Source organism: Coffea eugenioides, unplaced genomic scaffold, assembly GCF_003713205.1.
Source record: "Coffea eugenioides isolate CCC68of unplaced genomic scaffold, Ceug_1.0 ScVebR1_23;HRSCAF=104, whole genome shotgun sequence".
Lineage (NCBI taxonomy): Eukaryota > Viridiplantae > Streptophyta > Magnoliopsida > Gentianales > Rubiaceae > Coffea > Coffea eugenioides.
Window position 1 is genome coordinate 970,734 of NW_020862884.1, and position 25,745 is coordinate 996,478.

Genomic DNA, 25,745 nt, shown 5'->3' on the forward strand with positions numbered 1-25,745 from the left:
CAAACGAATTTTATGGGTAATCTAGGTTTGAAAATTCCAGCATCATTAGATCGGTTTCGTGGCTATCATTTGAAATCCTTAGTACCCCTAAAGTTTAATGATAGCAACTTTTCATCTCTGCAAGCTGGATGTCAAAAAACTCGTCCAAAAAACACGTACTAAAGTTTAAAATACCATGGTCATTAAGATCTAAGACAACAGGATGACTACGGAGTTCACTTCTTGTACAAGCAGGCCCATAGTCATTAAGATCCAAGACATCAACATTAAAACAGCAACTATCAACTACGGAGTTCACTTCTTGTACAAGCAGGTCTAAACAATGGCCCATAGTCATTAAGATTTAAGACATTGCACAGTACATCTTTTTTGACTTGGTAAGAAGACCTCTTTAAACCGGCACTTCAGATTAATCCCATTGGAAAGCGCATAATTCGCGAAATACCTTTTTTTTTTCAGTCCATAATGCAAAACATTAGGAATTTAACTTCTAATTGTGCTTCAATAGATCGAGTAGATATTCATAAACCTATTTCGTCTCTGGACTCGTTTATAAGTTCTTCATTACAGAGCTGACACTTTTTAATCCCAGCTTTCACGTGTATTGTTCTTGCTACATTGTTGTTCTGTTCTGTGGTATACGGGAAAAGAAACAAAAGAACGGTCACAATGGCTGATAAGCTCTTAAGAGTTTCTTATGAAGAACTCCGTCATGCCACTCCTGGATTTTCTCCAAAAACTTAATTGGCTCGAAGTTTTGGTGCTGTTTACAATGGCAGACTTGATAAACATGGAGGTATGCTTGTTGCAATTAAAGTTCTTGACCTTCAGAAAATTGGGAGTTCCAAAAGCTTCAAGGCTGAGTGCAAAGCATTAAGAAACATCCGCCATAGAAATCTAGTTTCTGTCTTAAGTTATTGCTCCAGCATCGATTCCAAGGGCCTCGAATTCAAGGCTCTCTTCTATGAGTTTATGGAAAATGGAGATCTTGACTCGTGGTTGCATCCAGAGAAAGCTGATCAAACAACAAGACTAAGGAGTCTTGATCTTTCTCAGAGGCTAAATATTGCAACTGATATTGCTTCAGCATTGCATTATCTTCACAACCAAAGTGAAACAACTGTGGTTCATTGTGATCTAAAACCAAGTAACATTCTTGTTGACAATGATCTTGTTGCTCATGTGGGCGATTTCGGATTAGCAAGGCTTCTTCCAAGAACCGCCATTACTTTTGTGGAGGAAGGAACTAGCAGTTCTGTTTTATTAAAAGGATCTATCGGATATGCTGCTCCAGGTATTATATTTATTGAAATATTCCGTTATCCAACTACACCCTAACTTCAGCAACAGAACTTCAAACTTGAGTAGATTTTACAATGTATGACTGTTAATTTGTCAAACACAAATAGGGATGGGTTGTTCATACACAATCAAGATGCTGAATACGTGTTAGAATGTCAACAACCAAAGACGGATGGTGAAATAAAATTGGCACTTCACATGGTAGAATGAGTTTGGATAAGTCATAGTTTTCTTGTTTTCTTTTCTGAGTTAAATCAATTACAACGATATCCTCTTATGTTTTTGTCTTAAAAGCCAAGGTTTTCTCTGTGAACAAGATTGTTTTAGCTCTTAGTTATCCTCTTAAAAACGAGACAAAAAAGGATTTCAGTGAGATTTATGCAATGTTAATGTAAAGGAGAAGTCGACATGATTTCAACGAGCTCAACAGCAATTTGAGTACTTTTACTGTGGCTCAATGCAGGTCGAATTGAGGCCTTTTAATTTGTTCGACCCTTAGTTTTTACTTTGTGAGTCAGATTTCTATTCTATATCATGTTTGATCAGAACTGTTCATTTTTGTTTATTTTTCATCAGAGGTTTTTCTTCATTCTAGAATACGGGACTGCACAACTTAAACTTCTGTAACAAAATTCCAGAGTACGGAATGGGTGTCGCAGCATCGACTCAGGGTGATGTCTATAGCTATGGGATACTGTTAGTGGAGATGATCGCGGAGGCCAACAGATGATATGTTTACTGATGGCTTGGATTTGTACAACTATGTCAATATGGCTATGCCTGAACAACTTTCCAAGATTGTGGAGCCAGTGCTCATTGCAACAGGAGAAGAAAACAGAGAAATGGCTGCAGGAGAGGAAGTAAATAATGGTGGAAGACAGATGGAATGCCTTGCCTCACTGTTGAAAATTGGACTAAAGTGCTCTGCAAGATTACCAAATGACCGGATGCACATGAATGAAGTCGTGAGAAAATTACAACTCGTTAAAGATATCTTTCTTGGTGTCAGGATTTTTGAAAATGAAAATCTTGACACTTAACATGTAGAGTGGAATGCACTGCCCGTAGTTACTTTCTTAGTTTGTTCCCTCCCTCCCCTCTCCTCATCGGAAAAGACATTAGAATACTAATATTGTGTTATAGAAGCTAGGCACTTCCTGGTTTCAATGTCTACCATTGAAGCTTGAATCTACTAGGATTATGTAACAGTTTATGAACTCTGGCATTTAAATGGATACTTCTGCTGGAAATTGGAAGTTAAGAGTTATTAAATTAGCTTTATTCTACGGGAGCATGCAAAAGCTGCAAGGGGAATCATGCAATTCTCTGCTTCTGAATTACTATGTCAACACCCTCGTGACAAAAACATTTCTTTTCTATTATGAGTATTGATTTTGTTTAGTTATCATGTGCTATCTTAATTACAACCAGAATGAGAAAATAGAGACAAAACAGTGAATTTTATATGACAAGTTCAAAGAACAAACATTACGAGACAACTCTTTGGAAGCATTAAAAATTTGGGGAGATTTTACTATTCCTTTTGGGTATCATACCTATAATTTAGTGAAATTTACCGTTGGATGGTGAAAAAAGTGTTATTGGCCCTTAGATTAAACATTATTAAATATTTAAAATTTAAACTACTATCTTTAGTGAGAAATACACGTTGAGGAAAATGATATCTAAAAGGAACCATAAAATTTTCCTAAATTTTGAAAGATTAGATTAATTAATATTCAGCCACCAATTTGGTCGAATGAAAATTAACTAATGCCAAACTACTTGCACCTATAACTCACGGACCTCATTAGAATAAGCTTATGTCTACAGCTCACATGGGATTCAGATCTTGGATGTTAGTCCTGATTAGAAGACCTGATCAAATCATACTGTCAATGTTCTACACAAAACAAAACCGGAAAAAGAATAAGGCCAATTGCATTATGTCCCCCAACAGTTTGGTCTCAAAATTGTCCCCTGACGTAACGTATCACTTTACCCCAGATATTGCAATTTGCTTTCCTAAAGACTTGTTAATTTACTCAATTTACCTTCCGAATTCATGTTTAGGGATGAAATTACCATTATTCTTTTACTTATTTCCTAGTCTAAACTAACTGATGAAGTTACAAATACGAACTTTGAATTGGTTTCCTGTACGAACTTTGATTCCTCAAGAAAATTAAGGTAATATGTTTCAATATCAAAATAACTTCTAAAGTAACGATTTTAGTGTTGACATTATATAAAGCGAAATATTATTTGCACTCCCATTTTTGTTAATCACACTCCCACTATCATTCTGATCATATAATTTTCATTTATAGACTATATGACAAACAAATTGTAGGAGTGCAAATAATATTTCCATATATGAATGGTTTCAATTATCACAAATAAGGCAAGGCTAAAAAATAACATGAACTTACATATTGAGGATGTTATCAAATATGAAATCTAACGCACTAATCCACTAATTCGAACTTGTGCTTTTAATATAGTATAGATGTATTTCTCAATAAAATAGAAAAATTCGATGCAAAACTTCCACCATCTCAAGGTGGATCTCTTTTTCTACGTGTGCCCAATGGGCACTTGTTAAAGATATACTTAAGGAGTTAGATTTTTGAAAAGGTTAAATTAATTAAGTAAAGTATATAAATGCAAGGGAATATAATATTTGCTAGAATGTGTATATATATGGTGGATTAGGTAGAATTTAGGTGTGTTAACGGTAATGGGCGCCCGCCAGAAAAGCCCAAAAAAAAAGGAAGTAAAAGAGAAACAAACAAAGAAAGCAAACAGTCTCCCTTGACCAGATTGGCTAAAAAATGCATACTAGAAATAGAAACACATTAGATTTGTTCTCTAAATTCCAAATTCTTGTCTGTCATCATTCGTAAAATATTTCTTTTAGCCATTCTCCAAATTAGTAGACAGTGATACGTAAAGGACCAATAATCATTTTCCCTTGTTTCAAATGTGTTTTGTCAAATTTATTAGTAGTCCACCAGTAAAATCTCACGGGCTTTACATTTGATTATATTGTCTCGAAAATTTTATATTTTTTATACTAAAATATTTTGGCAAATACAAATTGTTAACATCATAAACTTTTTCTTTTTCTTTTAAAGTTATTGTTTTGAAAATATCATTTACATTGAAATCACGAATCTTATATTTGTCAAAATGCTTTCTGAGCTTTTTGGATAATATTGATACCCATGGTGTCATTAGATAAAATCATAATATTATAAGCTATTATAAACAAAACAATATTGTTAAGCAAGGATCATACCTCAAGATATTAAAAGTTTGAGCAGTCAATAGAACTAATAAACATCTATGAAATAAATAACAAAACTTTCAATTTCAAAAAGGGCATTAGAGTAAATAAATTGGCTTCTTTTATTTCTATTATTCTAGGATATGTTTTATGTCGTGCTTGCATCTCTAGTCTTGATCTCTTGATGAAATTATTTACCAGTCAAAATTTAGATATGTCTCGTCTGAATTAACATCAACGGCGGAAATCCTAATGAAGTCATCTAATTTTAACAATTGAAAAGATGAGATTTGAACAGAAACTCAATGTTTTGACATAATTTCAATAAATTTTGATTCGTTCTTGTATATTTATTTTCTTTGTCTAAAAAAATTGTATTAGTACAATGTTTTTGAAACTAGTATTAGTACAATTATAATAGGTTGTGTAATTTGAATGTAGGACCAATTTCTTTTTAGTACAAACATAATAGGGTTGATTATTAGTACAACTATAGTACCTATTAGTACAATTATAACAATTTTAATTGGTTGATTATTTATAACTCGAACGTAGGTAGGACCAGTTTCCTTTGTTCAAAAATTTCAGTGACATGAATTTTCCTTTTTTTAATTTGATTTGTAGTTTTTATTCTTTTATTTTGATGTGTATTTTCTCGGTACATGTAATTATAATTCTATTTCAATAATATTAATATTTCTCAACAACCATGAGTAGGTGAAGAGTTTTGGTTAGACGGTTTTTCATATTTATTACCATTATAATAGAAATATAATGGAATGTGGTTTTATATTAATAATTACCATAAATGAAATATAATAAATTACATAATAAAAGAAAGAGGGCATGATGGGAAGTGCAAAGATTAAGACAATATCGTACTTACACTCCAAAGCACCAATATTCACCGTACTTTTATAAAAGTAATGATAATGATAATGTTAATGATAATGATGATTATGATGATATTGTGCAAACATTACATCTCATTATGGATGTGTTTCTTGGTATCAAGGTACATCAAGAAAAATCATGAGGCTTGACAGGTACAATAGCATATAGCACCTGACGGGTACAAGACAAGGCGCACTTTTAATTTGACAGTCTTAATTCACTCCCTAGCATGGAAATGGATATCTTCTTGGTGGGAAGGGATAACGCGTGGTTTTCTTTGGATTTGCAGCAGTATGCAGATCTGAAGCTCCGAGGTGAAATTGCTAGCTGGTGCTGCACTCATGAAGAGATACATACTTATGGATTTTTACTTGGAAAATAAATGTATGCTTTAAACATTTTATTTTCTTGTTTTGTCGTGTTAGTCATGCTGATTTAAAAGTTGAAGTCAACCGACTCAACTCTGCTTGAGCATTTGAAGATTGGGTTAAAGAAGTTTTTTAGCCACCAATATCTGGGAATATAATTCATCTTATTCCCCTGCTCCCCGTGCCTTTATTGCCGTCTTCCCTCATGTTTGAACAGACAGGTAACCAGTGTTTTGAAAACCGGACCGGACCGGCCGGTTCGACCGGTCGAACCGCGAACCGGCCATGGCTCCGGTCCGGTTCAATGCCAGGTTTGACTTTGTCAAGAAACCGGTCAAAAACCGGTCAGACCGCGAAACCGCTGAACCGTATCTGAACCGGTTATTTCCGGTTTTTGAGTTTTCAATTTTTTATTTTTTTTTTTTTTTTTGCAAAATGTTGTTATTAAGATTCGAACTCAAGACCTTTGTAATAGAAGACCAATGTAGTAACCGTTGCACTATCACATCTTATTAGTTTTTTTTGATAACTTATTTATATAAAACAAACACTCATATTTCTTTTGTTCCATTTTTTTTACAAAATATCATCCTTTCATGACTCTTTCTTTTTAATCTTCAACACACATACACACACACACTCTCTCTCTCTCTCATCTTTTCTTTTGCCACTCATTTTTTAATCAAACCTCTTTATTTTTAATTTATTGATGTTTTCTTCCATATTTTAATTTTGTTTTTGTTCATTAAATTTAAAAAAGTTAAAAAAGAATTATTTTTCTTTAACCCAATTTATTTAATACCACAACCACTCACTTTTATCTCATTTTTTGTTTCTTATCAAATTTGCATTTCTATTTTCAATTCTCTTGATTTTCTTCGAACTCCAAACTTCCTTTTTTAAATTGTAAATTTAAATTCCAAAATGTAAATTAAAATTTAAGTTCACAATGTCTAAATTCTCATAGACATGAATTTTGTATAATTTCAAATATTGTGATATTTTTGGATTATATTTAAGATTTTTTTGGTAGATATAATTGAAATTGAGATGAAATTTATTTGTTTTAACTTATAATTTAAAAAATTTATTTTTAAAAATCCAAATTATTCAAAAATAGTAAACTTTTCATCATATAAAGTATTAAATTATCCATTACATGTCTTATTTTGTGCACATATATATTTATATAAATTATTTTTAAAAAAATTTATTGAACCGAGGTTGAACCGGTCCGACCGGTTGAACCTCGACCCTTTCACTTCACCGGTTCGATTAACGGTCCGGTTTTTAAAACATTGCAGGTAACTATACTTTTATTGAGCTATTTTTGAATATTCATTTGTAGTGATTATTATGTGTAATTAGTTCCAATAATTGCATTCATTTGAAATAAATACACTTAAAAGTTTTACTAAACTTTTTTTTCCATTGAAACAGATTTTATATCTAGCATGAATTTGCTTTATCATAGGTACAACCACTTTGTTACCATACAGTGGCATTTTGCTGTAATTTTTGTGGTGGCACAAACGGTGATTTATCTAACTCTTTTCTATTTTGCTCCAAAAAAAGAGAGAGAAAAAAAAAAAAACTATGGTCTGCTGGATTTATCGAAGCCAACTCTTTTTTTTTTTTTTGGCCAAAACGCCAACTCTTTATTCAGTTTGCAAAGGATCGTTATCTCGATTTTAAGCATTTGTTCTTTTTGTTTAATTGAATAATAAACGTGTGCATTTAGTATTGAGACGTCTACATTTAGCCCATCCATCTGTTGAACTAAAATAATGGTAATTATTCAAAATAAAAAAAAGACATAGATTTATATACAGTTGAGAGGACGATAAGCCACTTTACATCCAAATCATTAGATTTGTTAGCATAAAGGCTCCTACTTTATTACCCAATTTATTTGTTTTCGTGGCTTTAGGGTTCGTTTCGTTCACAGACCGGATGAAATGGAAAGACTCATCCTTGGATTATTAATCCTGGGTTGAGTCATTCTCAAATTAATAATCCAAGTTATTCAGTGTTTGGTTGGTTCTAGGTTGAATATAATATATTGAAAAATAACTCTATCCTGTGTTTGATTGGATATTAGATGAGATAAGATTACTATTTTAATAATCACATTACCCCTTAATTTGTAGGATCATTTTAGTAAAATAATTTAATAATTTATAGCTTTTATTAAAATAAAATAATTTGAAACTTTAGAATTATAAAATAAATCAAGAGTTTTGGTATATAAAAATTTGCATTCGCTCAAACTCAGTCGATTCGTACCTTTAAAAATAGGTTTAACCTAATTTTTGAATTTAAATTTGAAATTTCATAAAAGAACGGGGCGAAATTTTGGCTAAACAAGGGTTAAATTGAATAAAATCCAACCCATTTAAAAGTTTTAAATCAGCCAAACTCAAGCCAATATAGAAAATTTTTCTTTGGGCCGAGGTGGAGCTTATTGAAACCCTCATTTGTAAAGCTCAATTAATAAGGTTATGTATTTCTATAGAATTTGGTTGAGAAAATGAGGTTTGTAAGGGCAATGTAGTCCACCGTTAATATAGTCCTTTTATTATGAAATAGGGGCAAATTAGTCAAAAAAATTAGATTAATTAATAAAGATGAATTTGTCAAAAATTTTAAATAATGAATAGGGGCAAATTAGTAAATCTGTTTAATATAATTAGTAGGGGCAAATTAATCCATTTATTATCACGTAATTATGTGAGAATATGGTTATATAATATTCAGTATGAATTTGTATCATTGCAAGAGCAAATTAGTTCAAAAATTGTTATGTTGGTGGAAGGGGCTAATTAGTCAAAAATTATAAATTAATTTGTAGGGGCAAATTTGTCTATTCATATTATATTATCGTGTGAGGGTAAGGTTATATAATTATGATAGTATAAATTTATATTATTTGTAAGGATAAGTTAGTCTAATATTTCATCATCCTATCTCTTAGTCATTCCAAGATGACTAATATCACCTCTCCCATAGGATTATTTTATCCCATATATAGGGGATTAATTCGGTTAATTGGAATGTGTCATTTTATGTGTAAAATGCAATCAAACACGGGATGATACAGTATGATTAATCCAATCATATATCATCCCATGAACCGAATGGACCCTTATAATTGGTTATCATTCCAAAAAAGAGGCCCTAGCTAGAAAATTAGTTGACCTAACCCCGAGCGTTAGCAGTCAAATCTAATTATTTAAGTGCCGTGCTCATTAGGACAAAATGAATGTCTCAATTTTAATTTGAACTCTTAAATTCCTATTTATATTCCAGTTTGACATGTCTTAACTTAATCGTATGGGATTGAGCTATCACTTAGCTCTCCTATGGTTTTAAGAGTTGATTAAAAATATGGTTTCCTCATATTTTTCCTTTTGGCAAAGTTGATTAAAATATTAGAATTATTCTAATGTCAAGATGGAAATTATTTATTAACCACATGATGAGGGTTACACATAGATTAGAAAATCGTAAGAGGGTTATCTGAAAAAATGTGAAATTATAGGGGCTAAAGTGTAATGCATACTACATCATATATATATATATATATATATATATATATATATAATAAAGTCGTATTCTCATTCTTATCCCTTCATGCTTTCTCTTTCCTACGTGGCTTAACGAGACGTCAAGTAGTTTCCTACGTGACTTACTCCTTCTTTGTTTGGATTTATATCAATTCCTATTTCCTATAAGAATTCTTAATATTATGGGATTCTTATTTCCTATCCAAAGTTATATACTTTAAGCAACTTAAATCAAGATAAACCTACTTTTAATGCTTTTATCAATATCTCTTTATATCTTTATCAATTTTTATTTCTTATGCCTACACTACATATAGCCTCTAATATATTGATTTCAAACATCAAATTCATGTTTAGGTATTTTCAGTGCAAGCAGTTGGCATATTAAAGCATCGATTCTAGGTTTCCACTCCTCTTGATTATCAGGTACATCTTCTTTCTATACATATTTTTTTTAAAAAGGCATGTTGATCTTCAATTGTAAGAGTTTAGTAACATATCTTGAATTTTGTTTTTTTTTGTTTTATTTTCTGTTTGTTTTATATGAAAACATAGGATTTAAACAAGTACTTTCATCGTTATTTTTGTAGGATTCTTGCTAACATGTTTGTTAATTGATTTTTGTGATCATATGCTAAGATGTTTGTTAATTTACCTTTAGGAAAAACAACAAAAAACAAAAGACACTGGAAAGTAATGCGATATAAATACAAGAGACTTAAATATCTCTATTAGATATATCTGCAAATTCATTAGTTAATTAAAAGACTCTGACCGTTTACTTAATTAATCCACTTGAGAATATTCATCCACTTGAGAATGGTTTCACAAGGTTTTTAAAAAAGTATCCAGCCTTATGTCTTACCAACATAGTTTAAATAGAAGAGAAGTCAGGAACCTGATCACTTAAACAACATGAACTTCCGGCAACTATTGGCTATATACACTTATAGTCTATGCTTCATAAATAGCGCCATCAAAGTGCTTTGCAGAATACATCAATTCCTTACTCCCATAATCAAGAAGTTTAGAAGCAAATTCTATCTACATTCAGAATTTTAGCTACCACTATCAATGCTATCAGTAGTTGACATCCAATGAGTTGATAGAGCAATTATTGGGCACATTTTACACTGTTATTTTGTCTTAATTTTGGTTACTTACGGTGCTAAGAATTGAAATTTTACTCATATTCGACATTTGTGTGAATCGTAGGTGGTCGGCATTAAAAGTAATCTTTTGAGGCAAAATTTTAGAAGACTCGTCATTTCAGGGCGGGCCTACGCCAGAACTGAGGAGGTTCACCCAAAGGCCGGACCCGCGGGCTTGGTAGCAGCAAAAGTGGGCAATTAGAAGGTTGGGTCTACGCGGACCAGACGCATGGGATTAAAACTAAAAAATGATTAGCTTTTGTAGGATGAATTGGGTCAGACGTTTTTTCTTGGCTCCTGGCGGCACTACAAAAGAAAGAAAGAAAAAAGCCAAAGGGGGTCTTATCAATCAGAATTAGTTTTAGCCTTTGCTGGGGAGAGTCAGACGTCTCCCTTTTCTTTCATTTCTCTCGTCGGCAGCAATTGGAAAAAAGTCGGATCACGTGGGTTTAGGAGTTTACTTTTCAATTCTTCCCTGTAGACGCTTCGGACGTTCGTTTTTCCTTCTGTACGATTTTCCATCAGCTTTTATCCCTTTTCTTGACTCTGCTCCAGCAGCGACACGATATAAGAAAAGATACTAAGGGACTTTCTCGTTTGTTCCTTCGTTAATTCGTCTTGCCCAATTTCTTGGCAATTAATTTTTTGGCAATTGTGTGAAAGAAATCAATCAACCCACACGAGATTGATACGATGAAGAGCGGCTATATTTTTCCTCTACCCAAAGGTCGACGCGAAGGCGTGGTCCATAATATCTGTGAGATCTAACCGAATTTTTATTATTTCTTCCAATTTATTGCTATTCATGCGTTTCCTGAATTTATTGTTAATGGGTATTTAATTAATTGAATATCAACAGCCGGATATTTGATTTAATTTAATAGCCTACTGTCACATTAACTAAATTGAATCCGTAATTGTTCATTTAGTTGATATCTAGTGACAACCACCATAATTGGCTTTATGTTGGGAAAACGTAAAATCTAATTTAAATAAACCCTCTTAGTGTGTTTATTGGTTAGGGTTGGGTTATTCTAGTTTTAATGCAACTGAATAATTAAATTCCTACGGTCGTACTTAGAGTTGTTTTTTTGTTAGAGAAGCAGTCAATGGTCGTACCTTGACTGTCGAAAAAAAAAGGAAGAACTGGCTGTCAGAGTTTGTTGATAGTTATAACCAATCTAGTGACGGATGAATGAAATATCTTTGCATCGATGATCATTTAATAGGACCGTGCCTGAGCAGTTGATCCTTTGGGTAGTATTTTATTAATTGCTATTTTTAGTAAATTGTACGTGTGGAGTTAGCTTTTGGATTTTATTTATTTTATTTTCATTTTCATCCCATCAACCACCCCCCAATTTTATTCTATTGACTTGGAAAGAAACAACTTCCTATCCGTTCCTTGTGGAATCGACCCTACTTGCCATTGTATGCAAAATTAATATTTTTTATAGACAAATCTGATATATCAGATCAAGCAAACTCTTGGAGAACAGGGTACATCAAATAACCCATTGTACACCTAGGGTCCCTGCTCCAGTACTTGGATTTATTCTATAATTAATTGTGGTGGTAATTAGGACTTTTTTGTAATTATTATTGTACAGGTTCGGCACCTGTCAATTTTTGGCGCCGTTGTCGGGGAACGGTGTTTTGGTTAAAGTTAGATTGTCAAGGCATTCATCAAAACTATCCCCGTATACGCTAAAATCATCCATGAACACCTCGATTATCTTTTCTACATACTCTGAGAAAATACTTACCATGCACCTTTGAAAAGTTGCTGGAACATTGCAAAGACCGCAAGGCATTCTACGATAAGCAAACGTACCAAATGGGCAGGTGAACGTGGTCTTTTCCTGGTCCTCTGGTGCTATTACGATCTGGAAGTACCCTGAAAAATCATCCAAAAAGCAATAGTAAACACGACCAGCCAATCTTTCTATCATCTGATCTATAAAAGGGAGAGGGAAATGGTTCTTTTTCGTCACAGAATTTAACTTCCGGTAGTCAATGCACTGACGTCAGCCAGTAGCTTTTCGAACCGGGACCATGTCACCCTCCTGATTCTCCTCTACAGTCACCCCCGCCTTTTTCGGGACTACTTGAACAGAGCTCACCCAGGGATTATCCAAGATAGCAAAGATGATCCCCACCTCGAGGAGTTTAAGTATCTCCTTTTTCACAACTTCCATCATCAGGAGGTTCAACCTTCTTTGGGCCTGTCTTACCGGTTTCGTATCGTCCTCAAGCCTTATTCGGTGCATGCATAGGTTGCTCATCTCTGAGTTGTCTAGTCTCTTTCCTAGTTCGGCGTGCGGTCTTCTCTACTTCTGGGTCAAAAATCAATTTACCTGTACGAGAAGAACGGGGCATAAACTAGAAAGATGCTAGACAAATCCAAATAAAACAACTTAGAAAGAAACAAAATTAATTAAAACACCGTCCCTCGGCAACGGTGTCAAAAATTGACAGGTGCCGAACCTGTACAATAATAATTACTAAAAAGTCTTAATTACCACCACAATTAATTATAGAACAAATCCAAGTACTGGAGCGGGGACCCTAGGTGTGCAATGGGTTACTTGATGCACTCTGTTCTCGAAGAGTTTGCTTGATCCGATATACCAGATTTGTCTATAAAAAATATTAATTTTGCATACAATGGCAAGTAAGGTCGATTCCACCGGGAACGGGTAGGAAGTTATTTCTTTCCAAATCAATAGAATAAAATTGGGGGGTGGTTGATGGGGGATGAAAATGAAAATAAAATAAATAAAAGCTAAAAGCTAACTCCACACGTACAATTTACTAAAAATAGCAATTAATAAAATTCTACCCAAAGGATCAACTGCTCAGGCACGATCCTATTAAATGATCATCGATGCAAAGATATTTCATTCATCCGTCACTAGGTTGGTTATATCTATCAACAAGTTCTGACAGCCAGTTCTTCCTTTCTTTTTTGACAGTCAAGGTACGATCATTGACTGTTTCTCTAACCAAAAAACAATTCTAGGTACGACCGTAGGAATTTAATCATCCAGTTGCATTAAAACTAGAATAACCTAACCCTAACCAATAAACACACTAAGAGGGTTTATTTAAATTAGATTTTACGTTCCCCAACATAAAGTCAATTATGGTGGTTGTCACTCGGTATCAACTAAATGAACAATTACGGATTCAATTTAGTTAATGTGACAGTAGGCTATTAAATTAAATCAAATACCCGACTGTTGATATTCAATTAATTAAATACCCATTAACAATAAATTCAGGAAACGCACGAATAGCAACAAGTTGGAAGAAATAATGAAAATTTGGTTAGATCGCACAGATATTATGGACCACGTCTTCGCGTCGATCTTTGGGTAGAGGAGAAATATAGCCGCTCCTCATCGTATCAATCTCGTGTGAGTTGATTGATTTCTTTCACATAATTGCCAAAGAATTAATTGCCAAGGAATTGGGCAAGACGAATTAACGAAGGAACAAACGAGAAAGTCCCTTAGTATCTTTTCTTATATCGTGTCCCTACTGGAGCGAGTCAAGAAAAGGGATAAAAGCTGATGAAAAATCGTACAGAATGAAGAACAAACGTCCGAAGCGTCTACAGTGAAGAATTGAAAAGTAAACTCCTAAGCCCACGTGATCCGGCTTTTTTCCAATTGCTGCCGACGAGAGAAAAGAAAGAAAAGGGAGACGTCTGACTCTCCCCAGCAAAGGCTAAAACTAATTCTGATTGATAAGACCCCCTTTGGCTTTTTTCTTTCTTTCTTTTGTAGCGCCGCCAGGAGCCAAGAAAATCGTCTGACCCAATTCATGCCACAAAGGCTAATCCTTTTTGAGTTTTAATCCATGCGTCTGGTCTGCGTGGACCCAACCTTCTAATTGTCTACTTTTGCTGCTACCAAGCCCGCAGGTCCGACTTTTGGGTGAGCCTCCTCAGTTCTGGCGTGGGCACGCCCTGAAATGACGAGTCTTCTGAAATTTTGTTTCAAAAAATTACATTTAACGCCGACCATCTACGATTCACACAAATGTCGAATATGAGCAAAATCTCAATTCTTAGCATGAGTATTCTCAAATGTTGTCAGTAGTCGACATCGAAGGCCCTGTATTGTAAGAAAAATATGGAGTATCCTAAATTGTGTAATGCTTGCAATCAAAATGTGGAGTATCCTAAATTGAGGTTTGTTGTAGGTATTAACCTTTTTATCATTTTAATTGTTACAATATCTACATAAACATAACTTTTAGAATATGTGTATTTATATAGGTATATGTTAAAAGTCTTGACAAGTGATGCAACCAGTAGTGCTTGATTTGTTATATTTGATCAAGAGGCTGAAAGAGTAATAGAATACAAACTTTCTTTTGTTCTTGAAGAATTTAACAAGGTAAACTTATATCTAATTTTTTAAAATATTTTTACTAATATTAGACAATCCGACACTTATCTCAGCCGTTGAATATTCAAACAAAAAAAAATCTATTACGCATTTCATTTCCAAGAAGGATTTAGCAATGAAATCGTGTCAACAATTATAAATAAGATTACGTGAAAACCTTTTGTATTCCAAATCAAGTTGAACAATTACAATCTGGAACAAGGTAGTAATAGATTTACAGTGACTAGATGGTACCACTGTGATTTCGGGAGGGAAATGCATTTCATGTTTTCACAGGTAATGTGCAATAAATTTGTCTTATGTTTCACATATTATATCTCACATAATATTTTTGCCTTTAATTTTCATAAATTATTATCAGATTGGTGGAACCGACGACCAATACCAATCTGAAGCATTTTCTTCCTAGATCCCAATTAGTACAACAGATGATTCTAATCAACAGCATTTTAATACACTTCATATGAATCATTCATCAGAGGGTTCAACAAAAATCATAGAGGAAGGGAATTCTCATAAAAATATTTGCATGAGAAGGTAGATTTAATATACTATTTTACTTTCTTAAATTATAATCTTTACGTATTATTATATACAATCTTGAATGCGATAAATCATTTATTTTTTTCATACTTAGTTATCCTACTTTGCTATCATACAGTGATAATGGAAAATCAATAAATGCTGAGTTGCACGGACAAATCGAGGAGAATGTTCAAACAGAAGAAAAACAAAAACAAGTTTCTGAAGAATAGAATATTATTTGATACTATTTACTACATTTTTTTAATTTATTTTCAAGTTTTTGAATGTTATGGTATTGTTGAATGTTATTTTTTTCATTTTTGAATTATTATTCACTGAATTAGATGTTTAAATTTATATTATAAGAATACTTTATATTACAATGCGCACATAGTAATATACTTAAGACAAGTTATAATAGATTATACATTAAATTTGTATTTTATATCAACATTTTTATAAAATTAACTAAATAATTTATTTTTTTCGACGATTCCCATTCAACGAACGGGTACAAAACTAGTTTGTATATATTTTTGCCATTCCAGTCATTTTAGCTTTGAAACGAGGGTAATCTTGACATTTCAATTAATCCATTATAGGCATTTCCCAATTTTACAGGAATTTTTATACCAAAAACAATGGTAGATCCAATTACGTCCTAGGGTCTTTGTTTGAGGCGAGATTCTATAGTTTGAACGTTATCTCCTATCGCTTGACACTTTAGTTTAATCACGAAGGGATTATGTGGAAAGGCTTTGATATACAAGATGATAAAGTATAACTTACCTAAGAATAAATAAGAAAGAAACTTAGGCTCCGTTTGGATTAGCTGTTTTTGGGTTTGTTTTTCAAAAACACCACTGTAGCATTTTGAATCTGAAAAACAAGTCCGTTTGGATTAGTTGTTTTTGGGGTTGTTTTTCAAAAACTATATGAAAAACTTTTACTGTAGATTTTTTTGGATTATTTTTAGAGGTATTTTGGAAACATATTTTTGAGTATTTTTAGAATATTATAATTTTTATATTTTTATATAAATATACATTTATGCATTTATAATCCATTTATATTTACAAATGTATAGATGTATATTATTATAAATGAATAAATTATAAATGAATATTATATAAATGTATAAATTATAAATTATAATTTTTATATTTTTATATAAATATGCATTTATGCATTTATAATACATTTATAGATATTTATAAATAAATATATTTATATATTCATATAAAAATATATAAATGTATTATATTATATATAATACATAATATAAATATATTTATAAATGTATAACTGTATATTATTATAAATGTATAAATGAATATTATAAATATATTATAAATTATAAGTGTATATTATTATAAATGTATAAATTATAAATGAATATTATAAATGTATAAATTAATATATTATAAATATATATTAATATTATGTAGAAATGTATTTATATAATTAATATAAATGTATATATGTATTGATATTATGTATAAATGTAAAATTAATATTATGTATATTAATATAAATGTATAAATGTATTAATATATATAATACATAATATAAATGTATATTTAAATGTATAAGTGTATATTATTAAAAATGTATAAATTATAAATGAATATTATATAAATGTATAAATTAATAAATTATAAATATATATTAATATTGTGTAGAAATGTATTAATATAATTAATATAAATGTATACATGTATTAATATTATGTATAAATGTAAAATTAATATTATGTATATTAATATAAATGTATAAATGTATTATATTATATATTATACATAATATAAATGTATATTATAAATAAACATAAATATTTATATATTATGTATAAATGTATAATATATTATACATTATATTATATATAATTTATATAACATATAATATTTATGTAAATATATTATAAATATATAAAAATATATTATAAATAAAATAAAATATTTATAATATGTATGTATAAATATATAATATTAGAAATGTATAATATATATAATATACATTATTATTAATATAATTTATGTATAATATACATAATTGAAATATACATATTAATATATATTATAAAACAAAATTGAATAAATATATTTATAAATTTATATATAAATAAATGTATGTATATAAATATATAATATTTATTTCAATTGATATAATATATATAATATTATACATAATTGAAATAAATATATTTATATTAATATAATATATATATAATATACATAATTGAAATATACATATTAAAATATATTAAAATATAATTGAAATATACATATTAAAATACATAATTAAAATATACAAATTGAAATATACTTATTAAAATATACAAATTAAATATACATAATTGAAATATATTTGGAGTTGTTTTTTATATATTGTTTGGATATGGGTGTTTTTGAAGTTGTTTTTGAAATACACATTACTGTAGCATTTGGAATGTGAAAAACAGTTTTTCAAAAACAGGTGCAAAAACACTCAATCCAAACGCAGCCTTAATCATGCATAAAACACTGAAGCAAAATAAGAAAGAAACTTAGTCATGCATAAAACTTTGAACCAAATTTGACCTGTTGGACGATTTTTCCATTCTATTAATTTTACTGTTTAGCTTTTGGAAATAATGTTTCTCATAGAAAAAGTTTTCTGAGATACGAACATGCTAATGCAAACCTTTACTCCGGTCACAGCGCAGAGCCAGAAATAATTTCTAATGGAAGCAAAATTAATATTAAATATCTTCTTATTTTTTCTGAAAGCCATAACAATAGCATTTGTATAACAAGTAAATGTAATACATGCATATCATGATTAATATAACCCAAAATGACATGCTAAAACTTACTAATAAAATAGTCATTTTCTTTTTAAAAGCATGCTAAACATTTTTAAACTGCTCGTTTGCCTGCGATATTGTTAAGTATGCTGTATTGGAAAATATTACTTTCTCTTTATTTTTCATTGCACAAACGATTACTTAATTCTATATTTATTTTATTGGAAAAAGTCCAAAGAAAGTATTTAACTAATGAGTAGTAAATTAAAATGATTTTCAAGGAAACCAAATGATTAGAGTAAAAAGCATTTGATTTTGAATTGTTTAGTATTCCAATTCCACCAAATTGCAAACCTAGTAATTTGATTTTGGAGCAGTGCATTCACTTTTGAGGAAAATTTATTGGGGGGCAAAGCTAAAAAATTACTAAAATTGAAGGCTCTACTAATGGAATTCGGTGCTCCATGCCCCGACATACAAATCCGCCGCTGACTAGTCATCGCAAAAATTGTGGTTGACATCTCGTAAAACACACAAAGAAGTGTAAGTTGAGAGAAGACATTAGAAGATGAGGAAAAAGGAATAAAAATATAACTAAGACAGACGAAGAAAATACTTTTGTTGTTTAGGTCAAGAGAGAGGAATACATTTTCTCCGACCTCAGCTCAGATAAAATATTTGTGCTCAGTTTTGTATGTTTGTGTAGACTTAGAGCAGAGCAACCAGAATTTAGAAATAGAGGCACATTTGATTTCTATATATTCTCTGTCCAGGCCATTTTCCAAATTGATAGACGTTGATACGTAAAGGTTACTAAATTGTAAGTTGCTGGAAGCTCACTGACCATTTCTGAATTAAGTTCTGATGACGAAGTTTAGCTCATTTTTCTCCAAAAATAAATACCAAGACAATTAAGGGCCCGTTTGGGTCGTGTTAAATTATTAAAAAAGTATAGAATTTTTAATAAAAAAAATACTTATTAACTGCTTAGTTGCTTTTAAATATATTATTTGGGGATATAGTTCAATGAGTACTTATTGTATTGGATAACGTGTAATTTGAAAATATTTAAAAGCGTTTATCTCTTTATTTGATTCATAATATAAGATAAAATGATTTAATTTGATGTTTTATTTTTTTTTTAAATCACAAAGGTTTCTCTAAAAGTATCAAATTTGAGCCTTTGTTAAAAGTGTTTTTATCACCAAAAGCTCTACTCCTAATTTTATGGGATGATATTTACCAAACACTTTAAAAATACTTTTAACACCTAAGAGTGTTTTTCTTTCTTTTTTTTTTTTATTACCAAAAGCACCGCAACCCCGAACAACGGTGCCTAAGTCCATTTGTTCCAGTTGTGTGGACTATATAAAGCAGAACTACAAGAATCTGTAACAGCTCAAACATTGTTCCCATTCCACAGAAACTTTTATCATTCAATCATCAGTTTGTTGCAAATTATTCCATCTTCGCATCCAACAGCTCATTGAAGTCCCCAATACCATGTGGGGATTTCGCTCATCATCAACATTAGCAAACATATTTCTCCTTCTCTTAGTTGCCATGAACCTTTCAGTAAGCCATGTTTCAGCTTCTAAACAATTTCAAAATGAGACTGATCGTCTTGCTCTGCTCGAATTCAAGAATCAGATATACGATGATCCGTTTGGAGTCCTGAATTCCTGGAACCATTCACAACACCATTGTCACTGGGAAGGAGTCACATGCAGTGCCCGACATCAAAGGGTCGTAGCCTTGACTCTAAGGAATAAGCAGTTGTCTGGAACCGTATCTCCTCATGTCGGAAATCTAAGCTTCATGAGGTTCATCCATCTTGAGGAGAATCAATTCCGTGGTGGGATTCCCCAAGAATTCGGTCTGCTCTTCAAGCTGAGAGTCTTGAACCTCTCAAGTAAGGCAATCAGTGGAAAAATCCCAGCAAACCTGAGCTACTGCTCAGAGTTGATAAATATTAGCCTAGCGGGGAACAATCTGGAAGGCAAAATTCCGATGGATCAGCTGAGCAATTTGAAGAAGCTTGAAAATTTTAATATTTATTCAAACAATTTGACAGGAGAGATTCCCTCCTCCATTGGGAACTTATCATCATCATTGATCGGACTCAGCCTGGGCTTCAACAATCTGGAGGGAAATTTGCCCATGGAGATGGGGCTCTTAAAAAAGGTTGCTGTGTTAACAGTTGCAGGAAATAAACTATCTGGTATAATTCCTGCCTGTGTCTTTAATAGTTCAGCCATTATTTCATTTTCAGTGGCCGCCAATTCCTTTCATGGCAATCTCCCAACCAACATAGGTCACACCCTACCAAATCTGCAAGAATTATATCTTGGGGGAAACAAGTTCTATGGAAACTTTCCGACTTCAATCACCAATGCTTCTCGGCTTGAGCGAATTGCGATTCCTAGTAATGAGTTTAAAGGCCAAATTCCAACTAATTTAGGAGATCTAACAAATCTTCAATTTTTAAATCTTGAAAGAAACCTCTTCGGCAGTAATTCAACTGGAGACTTAGATTTTATTGCATCATTGACCAACTGCAGTGATCTAAGCGTTTTTTCGTTGAGTGGCAATAATTTTGGAGGTAATATACCTAAAGTCATGGCCAATCTCTCACATCAACTCACTGAATTGTACATGGGGGGAAATCAACTGTCAGGAACTATTCCAGAAGGGTTTGGACATCTTGTCAATTTATATATCCTTACCCTTGAAGCAAACACTCTTTTTGGGCTCATTCCAAGAGATTTTGGCAAATTACAAAATTTGCAACTTCTGAGTCTAGCCCAAAATGAGTTGTCAGGACAGATAGTCTCTACCCTATGTAATGCCACTGCTCTATACTGTCTAGAGTTATCAACTAACCAGTTTGAAGGGGGTAATATATTTGACAATGTTCTTATGAACTGTCAAAATTTGCAATATCTGGATATATCTCAAAACAAATTTACTGGAATTATATCACCACAGTTTTTGCAGACGCACTCATCACTGATGTACATGAAAATGGGTGAAAATTCGTTTAGCGGTTCTCTGCCTTCTGAAATTGGAAAGCTTATACATTTGGTGGATTTCAATGTTTCCCATAACCAACTTGCTGGAGATATACCCATATCACTTGCTGATTGTTCAAATCTAGTGAATCTTTCCATGCAAGCCAATTTTTTCCAAGGAACAATTCCACCAAATTTGGCTTCTTTGAAGAGCATCCAGCAAATAGACCTTTCGAGTAATAACTTGACTGGTCCAATACCCAGAGAACTTGAGAAGCTTCAGTTTTTGAGGCACTTAAACCTTTCCTATAATGACATCGAGGGAGAGCTACCAAACACAGGGATTTTCAGCAATGCAAGTCAAATATCATTGATTGGCAACAACAAACTCTGTGGAGGAATTCCAGAATTGGAGTTCCCACCTTGCAGAGTTATCAGAGGGAAAAACAGAGGAAAGCTGAAGGTTATCATATTGCTGTCCATTGTGTTACCGGCATCGCTTCTGGTTCTTGGTACAGTGTTGTTATATCTCTTGGTACATCGAAAAAGAGAAAGAAGAATGGTAGCAGGATTCTCTAGCATGCCCCCAAGAATCGATGAGCTCTTGCGAATTTCTTACCATGAACTTCATCGTGCAACTTCAGGATTTTCTCCAGAAAACTTAATTGGTTCAGGACATTTTGGAGCTGTCTACAAAGGCACACTAGAAAAACATGGCAATAAGCTTGTAGCAGTTAAAGTTCTTGATCTTCAAAAGAATGGAGCTAAAAAAAGTTTTAAGGCTGAGTGTAAAACATTGAGAAATATTCGCCATAGAAACCTCGTTTCTATCGTGAGTTATTGCTCCAGTATTGATTCCAGGGGTGATGAATTCAAAGCTCTAGTCTATGAGTTCATGGAAAATGGGAATCCGGACTTGTGTCTGCATCCTGCAGAGACAACTGATCAGGCAACAAGCTCAAGAAGTCTTAATCTTTCTCAGAAGCTGAACATTGCAATTGATGTGGCTTCAGCATTGCAGTATCTTCACAACCACTGTGAAGCTGAGATTGTCCATTGTGATCTAAAACCAAGTAACATTCTTCTTGACAATGATCTTGTTGCCCATGTGGGTGATTTTGGATTGGCAAGGCTTCTCCCGAAACCCGTCAACAGATCTTCCGAGCAAGAAGGCAGCAGTACTATTGCTATAAAAGGAACAATCGGTTATGCAGCTCTAGGTAATTGTGCACGGACTACTATTTGGCACTTAAAGTTGGCACTTTCACGGGTTATAATTGACATTAGTTTTAAGGAGATACTTGACCCAATTTATAGTGATTCATTTTAACAATTTCAATTAAGTCTTATTTACAAACTAGTACTTAAACATATGACAGGGCGTCAGCCTGTGCAATAATAATAATGAATATAGAACCTAACTACCACTAAAAGAAGTCAATAATTAATCCTAGGTACTGAAGCAGGGACTCTAGGTGTGCAATGGGTTACTTGATTCACCCTGTTCCTGAAGAGTTTGCTTAACCCGATATACCAGAATTAATTAGTTGACAAAAATTACTAAATAGTAGACAGTGACAAATAGGGTCGTCTCCTCTGGGACTGGAGATATCTGTCTCTTTTAAAGTCCAATTGATAAAGGGGGATTTCACCGGAATGAAACTAAAAATAATTAGACAATTTAACTAAAAATGAATAAATAGCTAACACAAATATAGCAGGAATTTAATCAAGAATAAATAAATTCTAGCCAAGGGTGCAACTACTCAGGCACAGTCCATTTATCCGATCATTGATGCAGGAGAGGTTCACTTAATTTATTAATAGGCTAGTTATAGCCATCGATGAACTCTGATGACCAATTTTTCCTTAATTTATAGATGACCAAGGTACGACCATTAATCACCTCTAACCAGAAAAGTACTCCTAGGTACGACCGTAGGAATTAATTTCCCAATTGCATTAATAACTAGAAAAACCTAGCCCTAACCAATAACACGCTACGAGGGTTATTTAAATTAGATTGCACGTTCCCCTAATGTGTAAACACACCAGTTGCCACTAATATTAATCAATCAAACAATTACGGATTTAATTGACTAAATTGGCACGAGATTAATAAATCACATTGAACATCGGGCCCTTGACATCCAATTAATAAAATAATCCCATGAAAATTCAAGCAGACAACGTGCAAATATTAATAAATAAAGGAACACGTGAAAACTAATTAGATCTCACAGATTTTCGGGACTGCGCCGTCGAGTTGACCCTTGACTAGATGGAAGGCTTAGCCACGCCGCATAATGAAATCACCACACGAATTAATAAATTGCAAAGGCATTGCATTTTCTATTAGGAAGCAAGGAATAAAAGGTGTTTTTCCCGTTGGGGAATATTGTCGAACACCTGGCGTGTGTCAGAGGCCAGTCAGGAGAAGAAAAGAAAAACTAAAGACTAGGCTAAAAACTAAACTAAAAGATAAACTAAAACTAGAGATGTCTTCCTTCCCTACGTTATCCCTATTTAAGAGACAAAAGAAAGATAGACTAAAGCTATCTAGGTGGTCCCCATACATGTGGACAAAGCCTCCCAAGTCCTTCTTGTTCCAAGTCTCTTTACGTAGCTTTCTTTGAAGAGCCCAAATGACTTATAACTTTGTGGTCCCCACCAATCCAAGGGCCCAAGGATTGAAGCCCTTGGAAGTCTTCATATTCTCCATAAAATCCCTCCTTTTTGATAGTTTTATGCTTCATTCCTGAAATTAAGTCCAGATACCAAATGTGAGTAAATATCAGCAATTAACACAAAATTTATCAGGGATACAAGGGGAAATAAATAATAAAATTACTAACAAATTATACCCTATCAATTCCCCCCACACCTGAATCATGCTTGCCCTCAAGCATAATTATCTCAGAAGTACAATCAAGATACGAAGCAATTTACAGCAGTTCATACCAAAAACGGCACTCCAAATTCCCCAATAACTTCATCGAAATCAAAATATGCCAAATCAACAATGCTCACAGTTCAAAGTGCACTCATTCACTCCGAAGTGTATATGATATATATATAAGATGGCTCTCAAATCAACACAATAGAATGACACTACCATAAGCTTGCTCATATATCATATCTCCACCACTTACTTATGAATTTAAATGCAGCAATCAAGGGACTTTGCAAGGTTGTAATAGGGCTAGGGTGAGAAGGTAGGATAAAAAGGAGTCAAAAGGGTGTAAAGGTATAAAGAAAGTGCTCAGAAACTCACTACACAGATTCTTGCACATTGGGAACTTCAAGGCATCTCAACCATCACACGAGTAGAGTAAATTGGCACTTGCCACGACCTTCGACTTTTCCTTTCTCCTCTTTTTTCTATTTTTTTTCGTTTTCTTTTTTTTTCAACAACTCCCAACCAGCACCATAAGAATCAACTTTACTCGTTGCTTTCTTGCATTTTGCCTTCTTCCCACCCTTTTTTTTTCTTTTGATTGCAAAGGCAATGCCTCTCAGATACTATCCAAAATTCTGTATAATGAAATCAAAGCACTTCTTCACACGAGGTTCAGAAAGAAAGTCTAAAAAGAGGTTTCGGCTAAAAGCTGGGTCTCAAGCAAAGAATAGGGTTAAGGCTCAACTTGGCTCCCTAATGGTAGTAAATAATCCAAGGGTTGGTTTTAAGAAAGTCCAAAAATGGCTCATTCCTAGGTGCCCTATCATTTCAACGCATTAAACTCATTTAAATGTGGTCTTGACATGCATAACCGAGCAAGTTCTAGAATGACAAACCATGTACACTAATCACTCAACAAACGAAAAATTAGGCTCAAGATTCGCACAGGTTATCAAATTGATGTCAAGTTCAACATATTAATCAATCAATTCAGCATCGAGGAAAATGAGCACCCCATGGCATGAACTTGCTACGTATACTCATATCTCAATTGCATTCATCACAGTTTAAAGAAAGGGACTACTAAGGCAAGGAAAAATTTAATCCGACAGCTAAAAACACAACCAAAGCATAGTTAACCCTCCCCCACACCTAAACCTTACATTGCCCTCAATGTAAGCAAAGAAAGATCAAAACACAGGTACCGGGGCAACGACACTTCCCTTAAAAACGGAGGAGGGCAGAAATGAATCACGGTTGTGGAGGAAAAGGTGGGCGGAAGCCCACGTGATGGAGATACTGCGCTAAATTCTGGGCCATCCTGCCCATTTGACGCTCCATCCGATCCATACGAGTGTCCATGTGCTGCATTTGGAACCGAAGGGCTGCAATCTGCGTATCAGCGGAGGAAGATGGTGGAGGTGCCGAAGAGGATGGTCCGGGGGTATCCGTAGAAGGACCACCAGCCTCCGGGTCAGTGGTTTTGGAAGCTCTGCGCTTTGGAGGAACGGAGATTGGCCCCGGGGGAGCAAACTGA

The 25,745-nt window shown here is 33.0% G+C and overlaps 2 protein-coding genes across 2 annotated transcripts; both read left to right on the plus strand.

Annotated features, from left to right (window-relative positions):
* Nucleotides 1–798: 798 nt before the first annotated feature.
* Nucleotides 799–2,032, plus strand: LOC113756563 (probable LRR receptor-like serine/threonine-protein kinase At3g47570). The gene is made up of 2 exons (XM_027300200.1): nucleotides 799–1,294; nucleotides 1,941–2,032. Exons 1-2 carry the CDS (start codon nucleotides 799–801, stop codon nucleotides 2,030–2,032), a joined length of 588 nt encoding a protein of 195 aa, XP_027156001.1.
* A 17,769-nt stretch (nucleotides 2,033–19,801) lies between these two features.
* Nucleotides 19,802–22,639, plus strand: LOC113756564 (LRR receptor-like serine/threonine-protein kinase EFR). The gene has a single exon (XM_027300201.1). It carries the CDS (start codon nucleotides 19,802–19,804, stop codon nucleotides 22,637–22,639), a length of 2,838 nt encoding a protein of 945 aa, XP_027156002.1.
* The last annotated feature ends 3,106 nt before the right edge of the window (nucleotides 22,640–25,745 follow it).

Excerpts from the sequence above, each read along its gene's own strand:
- LOC113756563 (XM_027300200.1), top strand. The coding sequence starts at position 799 with ATGCTTGTTGCAATTAAAGTTCTTGACCTTCAGAAAATTGGGAGTTCC. Across the intron at positions 1,295-1,940 it reads TATCGGATATGCTGCTCCAG|AGTACGGAATGGGTGTCGCA; the intron begins GTATTATATTTA and ends ACAAAATTCCAG.
- LOC113756564 (XM_027300201.1), top strand. The coding sequence starts at position 19,802 with ATGTGGGGATTTCGCTCATCATCAACATTAGCAAACATATTTCTCCTT.